The following is a 17,289-nucleotide window of genomic DNA, read 5'->3' as shown; positions in this document are numbered from 1 at the left end:
TAATTTGGGATGAATAAATATGATCAGTCAATCTGACTTATGCACCGAAGGGATGATTTGGAAGAATTACAGTCAGGTGGAAAGATCACTGGACTAGTACTGAGAACACCTGTTCTGTATTCTGTCCCTGGCTTCTTGATGCAATAAATGCGTTTTTGAGTAAGCTCTTCAGTGTTTTGAACTTCCATTTTTTCAAATAAAGAATGAGTAAGTAATTCCTGCCCTACTTTTTCTTTCATTCATTCAATAAATATTTATTGAATATCTACAATGTACTAGGCTGTATTATAAGTTTTTACAGATATAGTGATAAAATACACAAAATCCTTGCCTCAAGGGCGTGAGGGTTTAATGAGAAAGGTGGGGATAAACAAGTAAATAAATATATAAATAATTATAAATTGTAATAAGTACTATAAAGGAATCAACTAGTGAAATGAGAGGAAAATGCTACAGGCTTTACTTACACAAGACCAACAGGGAAGACTTCTCTGAGGCAATGATGTTTAATCTGAGATCATACTTATAAAATGGAACAAAAGGAATAGCTTCCAGCAAAGAAAACTGTGTGCAGAGGCTCTGAGGTTTGCCTAGAATGTTGTAAACATGAGGAATGGTAGAACAAAATGAGGTTGGAGAGATAGACAAGGTCTAGGTCTTGTTAGACCTTATAGGCCATGCAAAGAAGCCTGCTGTTTAGGTTTGTGAAGGGCTTAAATGTGTTCAAGGCTGAGAGATCTATGTGGGATTATTTGGCCAGACTAGGGTGTTAGTGAATACAGTTTTAATCTGTTGAGACCATTGTAATAGAGAATGAACACCGTCTCACAACTGTCCCTGGTTGATGTTCTCAGAGACAGATTAATGATCTGGAGAGTGATTCTAATTTAGTATCATTAAAATGCTTACATTATCACTACTGATAATTTGTTCAACGGAGATATATTTCTCTTTTGGTTAGGTTCTTTAACTGAAGTGTGGTGTCACTAAATACATACCAGATTTTTCTACTAATTATGTCTGTATTTATTTCAGTGCTCTTCTTTTTAATGAAGTGAAATATATTACCAACCTGGAAGACCTTCAGAACATAGAAAATGCTCTGAAAGGAAAAGCAAATATTATATTCTCATATGTAAGAGCCACTGGAATACCAGGTATTCTTTGACTTTTGCTTTAATCTTTGCTGTGCCTCTGTACTTATGTATGCTGAAGTACTTAAGATAGTGTATTTTCTTACTACAGTCTTAATATTTAAAATAAATCTAAAGCATCTTTACTATTACACTATTTTTCTTTAAATGGGCAGCATAATACAGTGGTTGAACAAGAACTCTCTAGGTTAGACTTCTTGCCATACTGATTACTTGTAGTGAGTCCCTGGACAAGTTACTTAATTTCAGTTTCCTAGTGATGGGGAAAATAAATCATGCCTACCTCTTAGTGTAATTGTGAGAATCAAATGAGCTTTAATGAATAATTAAAATTATTTTAATTAATTAATTAAATGAATAATTAAATGGTTCCTGGAGTGTAGTAGGTGCTCTCAAAGTGTTAGCTATTTCTTTCTGATTTCCTTATAGCCCTCCTGTACCTGGTGTAGTAGTGCCCAGTATTCAGTAAATAATGTTGACTAGCTTAGATTGGAAGGAGCAAAGACAGAGTAAGGGAGAAAAATAGGAAGTTATTGCAATAAGTCAAGCAAGAGATGATGCTGGGTGGCTTGGACCAGGGTGAGGGCAATGGAGGTGGCAGTAAGTTTGAATTTTAGCAGTGTTTGGAAAGTAAAACTAACTTGAGTTTGCTGATCTATTGGATATAGATTGAGAAATAGTGGAGACAAGGGTGGTTCTGGGGTTTGGGCCTGAGCTACTTGAAAGGTGAATTTGCTAGCAACTGAGGTTCAGAAGACTGTGAATAGATAGTTTGGAGAGGAAGCTCTTGGAATTCACTTTTTGACATCATACTTGTGAAATACCCAATAGACATTCAAGTAGAGATATCAATATGGTAGTTGGATATTACTAGACTGCATTTTATGTTGGGAGTACCGACTAGGGATGTAAATTTGAGAAATAAAGCTGTGAGACCAGAAGAGATCACTGAGTGAGTCTAGAAGGAAAAGAGAGGACTGAACCTATTAGATACTTCAATATTTATGTATCAGTAAGGTAAGGAGGAACCGATAAGGGAGACAGAATGAATATGGTAGAAGTGCCCAGTAAGCAAGGTAAAGACAGAATTTTAAGGTGGAGAGCAGGAACAATTGTGTCAAATGATGCTGAAAGGTTGATTTAAGATCAGAAGTGCCAAGTGGCCATTATGCCTAGCAGTGTAGAAGTTACTGGTGACCTTGACAGGCACAGTTTCTGTAGAGTGGTAGGGGTATAATGCCTAGTAGGAGGGATATAAGACAGAATAGGTAGAAAGCAATTGAAGACTGAATATGGAGACTTGTTAGAAAAGTTTTGCTATTGGGAAGGAGAAATACAGGGCACTGACTGGAAGAATATATGGGGTTAGGAGAAGAATTTTTTAAAAAGCATATTTGTATGTTAACGAGAAAGATCTGGTAGGAAAGGGGAAATGCCTCACACAGGAAAAAGAGGGGAGAGTTGCTGGAGCAAAATTTTCGAGTAAGCAAGAGAGAATGGAATCTAGTGAACAAGGGCAGGGGTTGTTCTTGGGTGGGAGCACAGAAGGTTCATCTCTGGTAACCAGAGGGATGAGAAAATATGGACATCCATTCAGCCAAGTGGGTAGATAGATATGATGCTAAGAGTTTATAAAAGTGTTTTGGTTTGTTTTTTAATTAGTTCTTTGTTCTCAGTGAAATAGACACAAAATCGTCAGCTAGTTTGAGGGAAGAGTTGAGAGAGCTATTTCGGAGGCCTGGAAATAAAGAATGGTTGTTAGGCAGCAATAATAGTTAATATCAGCAATTTAAAGTGACACCATTAGCATGGTGATGCTAGCTTGTTTTGGCTTCCCTCCTCCTCTCCCCAGCTATGTTTCCTTTTGCAGCCATAAGTATTGAACAGGCCAAACAATGAGTTAACTTGGATTATATTTTTTAGCCTAAAAAACACGGCAGGGAAATTATTATAAAGATTGACCAGGGAATTTAAGCTTAATTAGGGGGAAAGAGAAGACCAGAGAGGGAGGACCTATGGATTGTAGGTCTTGATAGGTTAGAGTTGTGTGCTATACAGAGTGAGCTGGAGATGTGTGTTTGTGTGGGGGAGGAGGCTAGATATGGAAATTAAAGAGGGGATTGCAGTAATTGGTAATTGCAAGGTGTAGAGTTAGTGGTTAAGATATGATTGAAGAAAGATGACTGTGATAAAGAAGGCCAAGGCCTGAGAGAGTGGGATTTTGAAAGGATCATCTACGTGGATAATAATAAAATTCCCAAGGATTAAGACAGGGGTAGTACTAGAGAGAGTGACATTGTGATAGAAGCTAAATTCTTCATGGAATGATGGGGAGTGATCCTGGCTGAGGTGTTTTGGGTGACTCCAAGGTGGGGTGGTGAGTGGAATAATCTGATGATACGCAATTCAAGTGCTAGGAGAATGTGTGAGGGATGGGAAGATAATTGTCTGGAAATGACAATGAGGAGAAAAAGGAAAATAAAACATGAAAAGGAGGAATCATCAAAGAAATAATTCAAGAAAATTTCCGGAACTGAAGGTTTGAGCTTCCAGATGGAATGGACCTATTGAGTCCCAGCATAGTGGATTACCACAGAGCCACACTAAAACATCCTATTTTGAAATTTTAGAATATTAGATTAAAAGACTATTCTAAAATCTTCCAGAGGGGAAAGAAGAGTTTGCAGTTCAAGGATTGAGAATCAGAATGGCATTGAACTTCTTAAATTGCTGCACTAGAAATGGAAGGAAATGGAGCAGTGTTTTCAGAATTCTCAGGGGAAATGACTAGACCCTAGAATTCTGTACCCAGCCGACTATAGCTAATTGTGAAAATAAAATTAAGACACTTTCAGATGTGCAGGACTGCAAAAGTTATCTATTCCATATGTCCTCTTGTAGGAAGGTGTTAGATAATGGCACAAGGGAGCAATAAAGAAGACGATATTGGAAAACAGGCAAAAGGACCCAACACAAGAGAGGGAGTAAGAGAATCCTAAGGATGGCAGTTGTGCAGCAGGCCAGGTAGCAAGAGTCCATCTTGGAGCAAATCAGAAGGCTCCGTAGAAATGTTTACAAGAAGATGGATTTGGTAGTATACTTGATATATTTGAAGTATTGAGAGAGTTAGAAAATTGTGGAAGAGTTTAGGAAGAAATTAGGAAAAAACTTAAACAAAATTTTTAAAAAGATAGTTATAACTATAGTGAAGAAGTTGCTCAAAAAGGGAAAGTGGCCATTCTGTACCATATGGCTCGTCTGTAAATAGTATTTACTGTGTCAACAAAGTAAATACTAGATATTGATCTAATAAAAGTTAGAACTATATTGGGAGAGTTGGGATGGGACGTATTTACATTTGTGGAGCTAAGTTTCAGGAAAGAGAGATGATTTGTCATCTTCCACAGTAGGAAGTCAACAGATAATACTAAAACTCTTATTATATACATTAAGTTATATATGATACACATACACATATATGTATGAAATAAAGAGTTGAGATAAAAGAAATAAGAGAAGAAGAAATAAGAGTTGAAAGGGCTTGTCCCTTGGCAATTGGAAATGCAGTAGAGGGTGGGGAAGTGGTCATTTTTCTTAATATGCCTTGTAAAATTATTGTTTTCTTTCAGTGTAAGTTTGATTAAAAAAACTAACCCAGAAATAATATACACAGACACATACACAAATAAAACCGAACATGAAAATTGTATGGTGCGTTCATATTCTCTTCCCTACTACTAGAAAGAAACCACCACAAGTTTGTTGTATATTATATTCTCAAGTAAAACTCATTTTCTACTCCCTCTGAATTCTTCTCTTACCTTGAATAGAATAGACTTTTTATAACTTCTTTTAACTGCCTGCATTTTCCCAACTAGTATCCCTGTGAAGGATTTTTCTTTAAATATAGTAGAACATAAAGGAGGGTAGGATAATATTCAGAATAGAAGTTTACATAGAGTCACACAAACTAATTTTTCGTGTCTTCCAACTCCCTTTATCTCTTCTTCAGAGCACAGAGCAGTCATGGAAGCTGCTTTTGTGTATGGGACTACATACCAATTTGTCTTAACCACAGAAATTTCCCTTTTGGAAAGTCTTGGGTATGTATAAAAAGCATATGTCAAAATTTAAAGGTTTTTTTTTTTCTTGTTCACTTATTTCACATTACTTAGCATTTCCATTATACTCCCACAGCATGGGCTTAGATAAAGGAATCATAGCAGATGTGAAAATATAAATGAAACCTGAAATCCTCTTTATTACTATCATCTGCTGTAATACAGTCTTAAAATATACAGAAATGATGTTAGACTAAGGTAACGAAGGCAGTGTGGATAAGCTACGAGATGTGAGTGGCCAAGTGGGATATCTTAGGAATGGATCTCCTGTGGTGATCAGATGGGGGGGTAAAATAACAGCTTTCAAAATGAAGCTTCAGAAATTCTTTGTGAGACTTTTGTAAGTTACTTTGTCATAATAATCTTAAATGTATTTAGGTACAGTTTTTGAACAGAACGTTTGAATGTTTATTTTTCTTGTCTAGTTTACAATTTTAGGTAGAAGCCTATTTTCCACACTTTTTGGCTGGGCAACCTAGGGTTAAAGTTTTCTTTCTTTTTTGTTTGACTTCAAAATGCTCTTCAGGAAAATTAATCCAAAACAGGGCAAAATGGTGATTGTATGACCTTTTAATGCCATCCAAGAGTTTTTAATGAGCCCTCCTGCTGACCTCTCAGGAAACAGCAGCTATATGATATGCCACACACAAATGTTTAAAGCCCAGATGTTTTATAGCTCTACATTTAGAGGCTAGTGCATAGCAAACTGATAAGGTGAAATGACTTTTGAGGGAAGGGGAGTAGGGAGAGAAGAAAGTTTCTACAAAGAGAAGTTATATTTTTATTGCTCTGTATGACATTGACCAGCATTCCTTTTTCCATTAGTCTCTCCTTATTGACCTGTCTCATTCTGCTGGTTCTCTCTTTAATGAGTTAAATAAAATGGATGCATGCTCACTGTTTGTCTGTACTGCTGATTTCCCATCCTGGAATAGGGGAAGCCTTGTTATTCTCCATACCACAGTGATTGCATGCTAGCCCCACCATTTCTCTGGGGGTTAGTTGTTTGTATTCTCTCATGTTACCAGCCTCTATATTTTTTAGTTAATGAATAATTGCAAATAATAGTGTTATTAAAACATAAAGAGGTGGTTATTTATTGGCAAGATATAGGTCCTATTATTTACCTTACACATCCTGTTAAGTTATACTATACATATATATATAGTATATGTGTGTGTATATATGTACATATATATACACGTATATATATATAGTGTATATATATACACACAGAATATGTATATATATTCTGATCTAAGACTAAGGCATGGTATTGTTGTGTAAGTTTTTTTGCTTTTCCTGTTTTTTAAATGGGAATTTAAAAATGCACAGTTATCTTCTTATCCTGTTTTTCATTTGCTTTGAGTATATGATATATTGGGGAAGTTTGGATTATCATTTCTTCATGGGTAACAAGATGGTGATGAGTCATCCCTGGACCTGAGGTGACAGGGAGAGACTATAGATTCTGAATATAGTGGTGCTGTGATATGACTTCTGGATAAAGTAGTTGGCTATTTGGATTATCTCCTCACCAGGAGTGAGGTGAATACATTCTTTCTTTCACTTGTTAATTCTTTCATTCACCAAATATTTATTGAATGCTTTCTATGTGGTGTAGACACTATTCTAGCTTCTGGCGTTATAACATCAGTTAAGACTAGTATATTACTTGCTGTATCATATTGGATCTGAGTGTGTTTGAAATTATTTGTTAAAAGCATTTATGATAGATAGTAAAAGAGAGAGCATGCCATAGGCTCCAGTACTTTCTGCTACTTCCCTGTATTCCCTTCCTAAAAAATCTGTGGGCCAAGAAGGATATTACCCATGCCCCATAAATGTTACAATCCATTAAATCAGAGGTGGGCACCTGACCTAGGGCCAGCGAATCCATTGGCTTACTTGAGCAAATGAGAGAGATGAGAGATCCTCTCTCCCAGGAACTTCGAATTGGACATGGAAAAGCTGGATTGTACAGCAGGGTAGCTGTTCTGCTCACAGGAATGTTTTGCCCTCTTGTAAGTAAAACAGAAAGATGTCTTCCCAGATTGAATTGAGAGCTGAAAAATGTTAATGGCAAACGAAGGTCCCTGAACTCTTCCTGTTCAGGTCTCTACATTTATTCTCTAACTTTTCTCTCATCCAATTATTTGAATTTTCCTTACATTCTGTGAGATTCTCTTATAAACTTCAAATAAGTTTCACTGTTTTTGTTTTCCATTATCTGCAAGCAAATGATCCCTGATAAAATAATTTTCCAACATTATTCTGTTGTTTCAGAGGCTGTGATACAGAGTCCAGCCTTAACTAGGACCTCCTGCACTCAACACTTTCCTTTCAGCAGTATGTGACTATTCAGGAATCTCCTCAACAAGTTATATGCTTTCATTGCATCTTAGGTTTTGTTTGAAATGCTCATTTGTCCTATCTTATTGGAGGGGTCATTCTCTCCCTTTTTGTTTTTTAAGCTCTGCAATAATCTCCCTTTTCTTCCCCTTCCTTCTCCTTCCTGGTTTGAAGCAGAAAGAAATATTTCCTTGTTCCTTGTAGTATTTTTGCATATTATAGCACTTACAAACTACATTTTAATTGTTTGACTAACTGTCTCTCCTTCAAGGATGTAATTGTCTTATTTACCTTTATCTGTTGTATTTAGCACAGGGCCTCACCCATAGTAGGGATTAAGTAAATCTTTGAGTGACTATTTCTTTAATCATTGAATTGATTAGAAATTACTTGGCAATTAAATTTGACATCAGTGAACCTTGTCAGCTCAGTTTAAATATGTCTCAAGAATTAAAATAGCATTTTAAAAATAAATTTTTGTAGTATTTTGCCAAACCCTACTAATGCCATATGGATATTTCTAAAATGCTATTTTAATTTTGGCAAACCTTATCTCCACTATAAGTTTATCTTTGAATTCTCATACTGAAGGGAATGCCAAAGCTCAAATTATAAGCCATATTTGCTGAGTTTTGTAATATTTCAGATACAAACTCACAAACTCCCACAAACTGTCACATGGTTTCTATTTTAAACTGTTTTGGCTGAAGTTTATTCAAAACAGCTTCGGGTTTAAATTAAATTTAGAAAATTTGCGTTACAAAGCTCCATTTAGCATAGCTCTAGAAAAGCAACTATATTTGAAGATAATCTCATTGTCCGCAAGGTGACAGCCTTTTATGGAAGAAAGATTATAGTCTTGCCTGTAACCTATTATAATTTAGAAACTACCATATTAAAGAGTTCAGAAAAAAAACTTTATACAACTCACATGGTTTGTTCAGATATTAAGGTTAATTTTCTTTAATATCCTATATCTTCTTTTTTGCCAAGTTCATTTAATTTTATACTCTTTCAGACTTTTACTAAAATAATAATTCAAAAGCATGAGACTTAAGACAAAATTTATTGTTACATCTTTTTGGATGATAGAAGGATCACATATTGAACCTCATTAAGTTAATTAATTTTTAATTTATAGCTCTGAGGATGTGGAATATGCACATCTCTACTTTTTTCATTGTAAACTAGTCTTAGACTTGACCCAGCAATGTAGAAGAACACTAATGGAACAGCCGTTGACTACACTGAACATTCACCTGTTTATTAAGACAATGAAAGCACCTCTGTTGGTATGTGTCTTATTTTATATTTTTATTTGCTTTCTACTGCCTGTATAATTGCAAAAGGTATGTATCTTATTTTAACATACATAAAATTTATTAAGTTTTGATTTACAGATGCATGTTTTACTAGATGAATGACAGTTATATCTTTTCCTTTCTTTTTCTCATTTTGAGGGATTTAGGAATAATTCCTTATTAAAGGCAGAATAGAAAATAGACTATCCATTAAATGACATTTTAATACCTTCATATATTATTGCATTGAAACCCAAATAGAGCATTGTGTAAGTGAAAATATTCTGTGGTAGTAATAATGAACTCTGGGTGTTGGTGAGCACTCGCAGATCACAAAGACCACACATCATGGTTAAGAAAAGACCTCTTTTTTTTTTTTTTTTTTGAGACAGAGTCTCACTCTGTTGCCCAGGCTGGAGTGCAGTGGCACAATCTTGGTTCACTGCAAGCTCGGCCTCCCAGGTTCACGCCATCCTCCTGCCTCAGCCTCCTGAGTAGCTGGGACTACAGCCACATGTTGCCACACCCGGCTAATTTTTTGTGTTTTTAGTAGAGATGGGGTTTAACCTTGTTAGCCACGATGGTCTTGATCTCCTGACCTTGTGATCTACCCGCCTCAGCCTCCCAAAGTGCTGGGATTACAGGTGTGAACCACCGCGCCTGGCCAAGACCTCTTTTATGAATGCTTTGATCACTATTTTAAAAATTGGTAGATATTAGAACCTAGGATTTCTGGTGCTCCAGTTTCCTTACCATTAGCCTGAAAGAATGTTGTAGAGACACTAGGTGATGGTGATCAGCAAACTGTTCTCTCTGAAAAGTTGAAGGGTTGTGCTGAGCATATGTAAAATCTTCAGTAGATCTCATTCAGTATGTCTTTTTTAAAATATAAAAATGATGCATGTGTATTATAGGTAATCCAAACATTACAGCCAAGTATGAAGGAAAAGTTTTAAGAAGTCACTTAATCCCTTCACTCAGAAGTTAACTTTAGATGACCCCCACACCTGTCATCTTTGCACCCATATGGATGCATAGAGATAGGGGAATTAATGGATTAATGGACATGTCATATCGTGTGTACTACTTTATAGTAAGATGTCTAATCTTGAGTTCAATAGAAGAAAATGAAATTGATGTGAAACTAGAGGGATTATGGAACTTTTGATAAGTGTTTTTCATCAGTAGAGGGCTCTTTAAGGAATATTGTCTCAAGTGTTTAAAATGGTTATGAAAGACATTAAGAAATTGAAATCATTATATTTTAAAACTTTGTTTCCATTTTAGATAGTATTGACTTTTTCCTACCTGTGAAAGATGAGAAAATTAGCCTCATATGTTTATTTCCATCTCAGCTCCCTTGCCCTTCTGATTTGTGTTTGTTTTGTTCTTTGAACATTATCAAGGTCTATGATATTTATATTCAGTATATTCTGTTTTGTAACCATAATACCCTCTTCCTAAAAAGCATTGCTTCTGCACTTAAATAGATTCAGAGCTCGCCACCACAGTTTTATGGGCTTTATTCCTTAGTTCTTATTTTTTTGAGACGGAGTCTCACTCTGTTGCCCAGGCTAGAGTACAGTGGCGCGATCTTGGCTCACTTCAAGCTCCACCTCCTGGGTTCACACCATTCTCCTGCCTCAGCCTCCGGAGTAGCTGGGACTACAGGCACTCGCCACCACACCTGGCTAATTTTTTTTGTATTTTTTAGTAGAGACGGGGTTTTACCATGTTAGCCAGGATGGTCTCGATCTCCTGACCTTGTGATCTGCCCGCCTCAACTTCCCAAAGTGCTGGGATTACATGCATGAGCCACCATGCCTGGCCATTCCTTAGTTCTTTAAGTGACTTTTTTCTGTGGTTGGATTTTGACTACAAGCTTTTTTTTTTTTTTTTAAGAAAGCGATTTAAAGGTCTGTCTGTCTTTTAAGCTTCCATCCTAGCATAGAGCAGACATAAAGAGAAAGGACAGTTCACTGTATGGTTCTTCACTATTTCCCTCCAGGTTCACTTCCTTCTCTTGGACTAGTGGAGTATTATTATGAATTCTCAGGATTTTGTCTTTCAGCATTGGGGGTAAGATTAGGACTCATACCTAGCTTTACTAAAAATCTGTTTTTATTTTGCTACAACGTTCTGGCTTGAAGTTGTGCCCTTTCCTAAAGTTTCTGCTCATGAATTTTTTTTTTTTTTTTTGGCTGTATTTCAAAACTTTTTTGTTTTTGTAGATAGATAATAAGGAGGAAGATTCTCTGATCTTATTTCACTTTATGATGCTTACTAGGAATTATGTAGCATTACTTTTGAAATTAAAAAACCAAAACTTTGGAAACTTTTTATTGACTTAAATTAAGTGTGGTTTTACCTGAAAGCATAACATGGCAAAAAATTTAGGGCATCATTTATATTGCATTCTGTAGGAACAACAGTCCCTTGAAATACACATTTTATAAAATACAATGTGAATGGTACTACCTAGAATTGTGCCATGCAGGTGACCCTGTTCTAACTGCTGTTCACCTAAAAGGAATATTAAATTGTCAAAGTCTGAAGTAGGGTTTGCTTCAACACTTTCACAGAATAACATAAGCGTTTTATTTGTTTGAACTTTTTTTTCCTAGACAACTAGGGAACTGGGATATAAGATTCAGGCAGAGGCTCCAGAAGCCCTGGTAGACACTGAAATAGGTAGGAATGACCAGTAGCATGAAGCCAAGAAAGATGTGAAAGGCTGAACTGAAGATCAGTGCCTAATTGGAAAGCTAAGCTGAGAACTCAAACCTTGATGTCAGCCTAGAAATACCTGGCAGAGTGAGGCCTAGAAGCACAGATTCGTGGACTTTCATAGACCAGAACAGAGAAAATGAATGCAGAGTACAGAGAAGGAGACAAAGCCTCGAAAGATTCCTTGAGACTATTGGAGGGTGGCTAAGGTCTTACCCCAGCGGAATTAGGAAGATGTTAGAATCCTCAGCTGGTTTGGTCACTTTTATGTTTTAGTACTTTAAACATTTGACCATATCAGTGTTTGAGGTTGTTTTTTGTTCTTAAATAATACATTTGAGGTTAAAAAAACTGAGTAACGCCAAACCCTTTTATAGGAAACACCTCTTAGACCAAAATTTGTTCTAACTGGGTTATATCCTTTGATGGTATAGTTAACTGGAATGAGATAGAGAGGTCCCGAAAGTTCATACCTAAATTTGTTGACTTCTTACAGGTTCTTGTTAGTATAGTAGCTGACTTCATAGTTGACTTTGAATTCATGTTTCTTGCTTTATTCTTATTCTCTCATAGTACCACTGAAGCTCATTTCCCTACCTCCCCCCGCCCCTTATCTTAGACATTATTCTATATACAAGCCCTTAGGGTTTAATCATGGTTGGGGTTTGTGTGTTTAGTAAGATGCTTTGCAAATTAGCCTGGGTTTCTGGGTTCAGGATCTGAAATAATTTGGTATGTTTACAAAGTCTTTTTATAAACTAATAAAAATGGAAAGTAGGATTCAGGCTTTTTTGTAAACTGCATTGTATCTGATCATTGCAATTATATGTATTATTAGTTCACTTCTAAGCATATGAAAATAGATGCAGATTGCTTTTGTGTGTGTGTTTATTGCTTTTTTTTCTTTTAGGTAAACCAGGGTACTTGGACACCTAATTGTAGATATATAACACAACTATGTCTTATATTCATGATGGGAGGTATGTCATTTTGATCATGTCAAACTGAAAATAAATCTTGAGCGTAGAATTTTTAAGTGAATTTCAATCTTAAATAGGTTAAGTAAGATTCTGCCAGATACGGAGTTGTTTTAGATGTATTATTAAGGTTCCCAACAGTGAGCACAGATGGGAAAATGGTTCAATTATTGTCCTGTTGGCAAATACCAAGGACATTTTAGAATGCTGATGATTTTCTCCATGATAGATTCAGCTTATATTTGTAGATAGAAGAAAGCTTTTATCTGAATTCCAAGAAGAATTCTCAAGTGTAAATATCTGATAAAATGTTAAAAGATCGGTAAGTGTATACATTTTTAATAATAATTTCTGAAATTTTTACGTTATTTTTGTTTGTTCATCTAGCTGTCTGTCTCAGACAGATTCAAGACACTTGGATTAAATTAAACCTACTCTTTTATGTAGGAAATTAGAAAGATGCTGTTATGATTTATTCATTTAGCTCGTATTTCTAGAAAACTTGTGTGGCAGTGTGCAATATTGTACAGCATAGTGTTTCCTAACATGGTTGTTTTAGAGCCTTTTTTTCATTGTTGTAAAAACCATATAAGATTACCCTCATAACAGTGTTAAAGTGTGTAATACAGTATTAGCTGATGTACGTTGTTGTACAGCAGATCTCTGGAACTTTTTAATATTGCATGACTGAAACTATACTCATTGAACACACAACTTCACATCTCCCCTCTACCTGACCCCAGTCCTTGACACCACCAGTCTACTTTCCATTTGTATGAGTTTGATTACTTTAGATACCACATATACACTGAGTTATGCCATATTTGTTTTTGCAGTTGGCTTATTTGACTTAGAATAATGTCCTCACGGTTCATCCATGTTGTAGTGTATGTTAGGATTTTATTCTTTTTTAAGGCTGAATAATATTCCATTGGATGTATATATCACATTTTATTTATCCATTCATCCATTGATAGACATTTAGGTTGCTTCCACCTCTTGGCTACGGTGAGTAATGCTGCAGTGGACATGGGTGTTCTCTGAGATCTTGTTTCTCATTCTTTTGGAAATATACCCATAAGTGGGATTGCTACATCAAATGGTAGTTTCATTTTTAATTTTTGAAGAACCTCCATATACTCAGCCCTCTGTATCTGTGGATTCTGCATCCTTGGATTAAACTAACTGCAGATAAAAAAATAATTAAAACCCAATACAAAATAAAAATAAAACAATAAAATAATTCAAAATTAAATTATGGTATAACAACTATTTACATAGCATTTACATTGTATTTGATGTTATAAATAATCTAGAGATGATTTTAAGATATACAGGATAGAGTGTGTAGGTTACATGCAAATACTATGACAGTTTATATAAAGGACTTGAACATTTGTAGGTTTTGGTATTTAAGGGGCATACAGAAACTGATTCCTTATGGATACCCAGGGATGACTGTACTGTTTTCATAGTGTCTGTACCGTTTTACAGTCTCACCAACAGTGCACAAGGGTTCAGTTCTTCATATCTTCACCAACATTTGTCATTCTTTTCTTCTTTCTTTTCTTTTTTTTTTTTTTTGATAGTGGCCATTCTAAAGGGTATGAGATGATACCTCATTGTAGTTTCAAGTTTTATTCTCCTGATGATTAGTGATGTTGAGCATTATTTCATATGCTTGGCCATTTGTATATCTTCTTTGGAAAAATGCTTATTCAAGTCTTTTGCCCATTTAAAAAATTGAGTTATTTGTTTTGTTGTTGAATTGCGGGAGTTCTCTAAGTGTTCTGTATATTAACTCTTTATCTCATATATGGTTTGCAGACCTTTTCTCTCATTCTTTCAGTTGTCTTTTTACTCTGTTAGAAGTTTCAGTTTGTCTATTTTTGCTTTTGTGGTTTGTGCTTTTGTTGTCATATCCAAGAAATCGTTGCCTATTTCAATGTCATAAAACTTTTCCCCCTATGTTTTCTTTTAGGAGTTTTACTTTCAGGTCTTATTTAAGTATTTAATCCATTATGAGTTAATTTTTGTATATGGTGTAAGATAAAGGTCCATTTTCATTCTTTTGCATGTGGATACCCAGTTTTCCCAACACCGTCTATTGAAGAGAGACTGTCCTTTCTTTACTGAGTGATTTTGACATCCTTGTCAAAGATCATTTGACCATATATACGAGGTTTATTTCTGGGCTCTCTGTTTTGTTCCATTGGTCTATGTGTCTGTTTTTATGCCAGTACTAGGCTATTTTGATTACTGTAGCTTTGTAATATATTTTGAAATCAGAAAGTGTGAGGCCTCTAGCATTGTACTTCCGTCTCAATATTGTCTGGGCTATTTGAAATCCCTTGAGATTCCATATGACTGTTAGGATTTTTTTTTCTATTTCTGCAAAAAGTACTGTTGGGAGTTTAATAGGGATTGCATTGAATCTGTAGATTGCTTTGGGTAGTATAGACATTTTAATAATATTATTAAGTCTTCTAATCTATGAACACACAATGTCTTTCCATTTATTTATGTCTTTTAAATTTTCTTTCAGCAATGTTTTGTAGTTTTCAGTATAAAGATATTTTGCCTCCTTTTGAAAATTTATTCCAAAGTATTTTATTCTTTTTCAATGCTATTGTAAATGGGATTATTTTCTTAATTTTCTTTTTGGATTGTTCATTATTAGTGTATAGAAATGCAACTGATTTTTGTGTGCTGATTTTCTATCCTGCAAAATGGTTCTCATGGTTTTCTGGCGTGTGCGTGAGAGTGTGTGTGTGTGTGTGTGTGTGTGTGTGTGTGTGTGTGATCTTTAGGGTTTCCCACATATAAGATCCTGTTACCTGTGAACAGAGATAATTTTACTTCTTCTTTTCCAATTTTGACGCATTTATTTGTTTTCCTTACCTAGTTGCTGTGGCTAGGACTTTTAGTTCTACATTGAATAAAAGTGTCAAGAGTGGGTATCCTTGACTTGTTCATGGTCTTAGAGGGAAAGTTCTCAGTTTTTTTTACCATTGAATATGATATTGGCTGGGCTTTTCATTTATGATCTTTAATATCTTGAAGTAATTTCTTTCTATTCCTAGTTTTTTGAGAGTTTTTATCATGAAATGGTGTTGAATATTTTCAAATGCTTTTCCTGCATCAATTGAAATGACCATGTGATTTTTGTCCTTTGTTCTGTCAATTTGGTATACAGTATTACATTAATTAGTTTCTCTATGTCAAACCATCCTGGCATCGCAAGCATAAATCCCACTTGCTCATGATGAGTGATCCTTTTAATGTGCTGCTGACTTCAGTTTGGTAGGTTTTCTTTTTTTTTTCTTATTTTGAGACAGAGTCTTGCTCTGTCACGTAGGCTGGAGTGCAGTGGTGCAATCTCGGCTCACTGCAACCTCTGCCTCCCGGGTTCAAGTTATTCTCCTGTCTTAGCCTCCTGAGTAGCTGGGATTACAGGCACACGCTGCCATGCCCTGGCTAACTATTTGTATTTTAGTAGAGATGGGGTTTCACCGTGTTGCCCAGCTGGTCTTGAACTCCTGAGCTCAGGCAATCCACCAGCCTCAGCCTCCCAAAGTGCTGGGATTACAGGCATGAGCCACCGCTCCTGGCCCAGTTTGGTAGTTTTTGATGAGGATTTTTGCCTTAATGTTCATTAGGGATATTGCTCATACTGCTCTGTAGTTTCCTTTTCTAGAAGTATCTTTGACTTTAGTATTAGGGTAATGCTGGCCTCATAAAATGAGTTTGGAAATATTCTCACCTCTTCAAATTTTTGGAAGAAGTTAAGAAGGATTGGCATTAATTCTTTAAATGTTTAGTTGGATTTTCCAGTGAAGGCATCTGGTCCTGGACTTTTCTTTTTTGGGAGGTTTTTGATTACTGATTTAATTTTCTTACTAGTTCTAGATCTGTTCAGATTTTCTGTTTCTTAATGATTCAGTCTTGGTAGGTTATATGTTTCTAAGAATTTATTTCTTGTAAGTTATCAAATTTATTGGCATATAATTGTTCATCATAGTCTTCTATAATCCTGATTATATCATTTTTGAAAGTTAATTTTTAAGTAATTTTAGTTATTTGATAGTAATACATGAATTGTAGAAAAATATTGGTAGTTGCACCCCAATGCAGGAGTGTTTCTGTCACTTTTATATCTAACACTAATTTCTATTTATATTACATATTTTATTTAGTTATAATTTTTATACTTCTACCCTGTGACTTTCTCTGCCTATCAAGGATGTTTGTGATTTTGTTTTTTGTCAAATGGAATGGATTATAACTTCATAGTTAGGCCGGGTGCAGTGGCTCCCGCGTATAATCCCAGCACTTTGGGAGGCTGAGGTGAGTGGATCACTTGAGGCCAGGAGTTTGAGACCAGCCTGAGCAAAATAGGAAGACCCCATCTCTACAAAAACATAAAAAATTAGCTGGGTATGATGATGTGCACCTGTATTCCCAGCTACTTGGGAGGCTGAGGTGGTGGAAGGATCCCCTGAACCTGGGGAAGTCAAGGCTGTAGTGAGCTATAATCGTGCCACTGTACTGCAGCCGGGCAACAGAGTGAGACTCTGTCTCAAAAAAAAAAATTCATAATTAGGAAACTCACAAGATTTTAAAAGAATTATACCAACTTGTATGGTAAGACACAGAA

General features: G+C 35.6%; 1 protein-coding gene across 2 annotated transcripts in view; it reads left to right on the top strand.

Moving 5' to 3' along the window:
- Window positions 1-17,289, top strand: part of TXNDC16 (thioredoxin domain containing 16) — a 113,511-nt gene that overhangs the window by 26,848 nt on the left and 69,374 nt on the right. For both annotated transcript variants that reach the window (XM_015143696.3, XM_015143695.3), the window contains exons 7-9: window positions 1,036-1,157; window positions 5,167-5,257; window positions 8,769-8,919. In XM_015143696.3, coding sequence (XP_014999182.3) covers window positions 1,036-1,157; window positions 5,167-5,257; window positions 8,769-8,919 — 364 coding nt within the window. The remainder of the gene's footprint in view (window positions 1-1,035; window positions 1,158-5,166; window positions 5,258-8,768; window positions 8,920-17,289) is intronic.

This window comes from Macaca mulatta, chromosome 7 (assembly GCF_049350105.2).
Source record: "Macaca mulatta isolate MMU2019108-1 chromosome 7, T2T-MMU8v2.0, whole genome shotgun sequence".
Classification (NCBI taxonomy): Eukaryota; Metazoa; Chordata; class Mammalia; order Primates; family Cercopithecidae; genus Macaca; species Macaca mulatta.
This window is presented reverse-complemented; position numbering and strand designations above follow the sequence as displayed.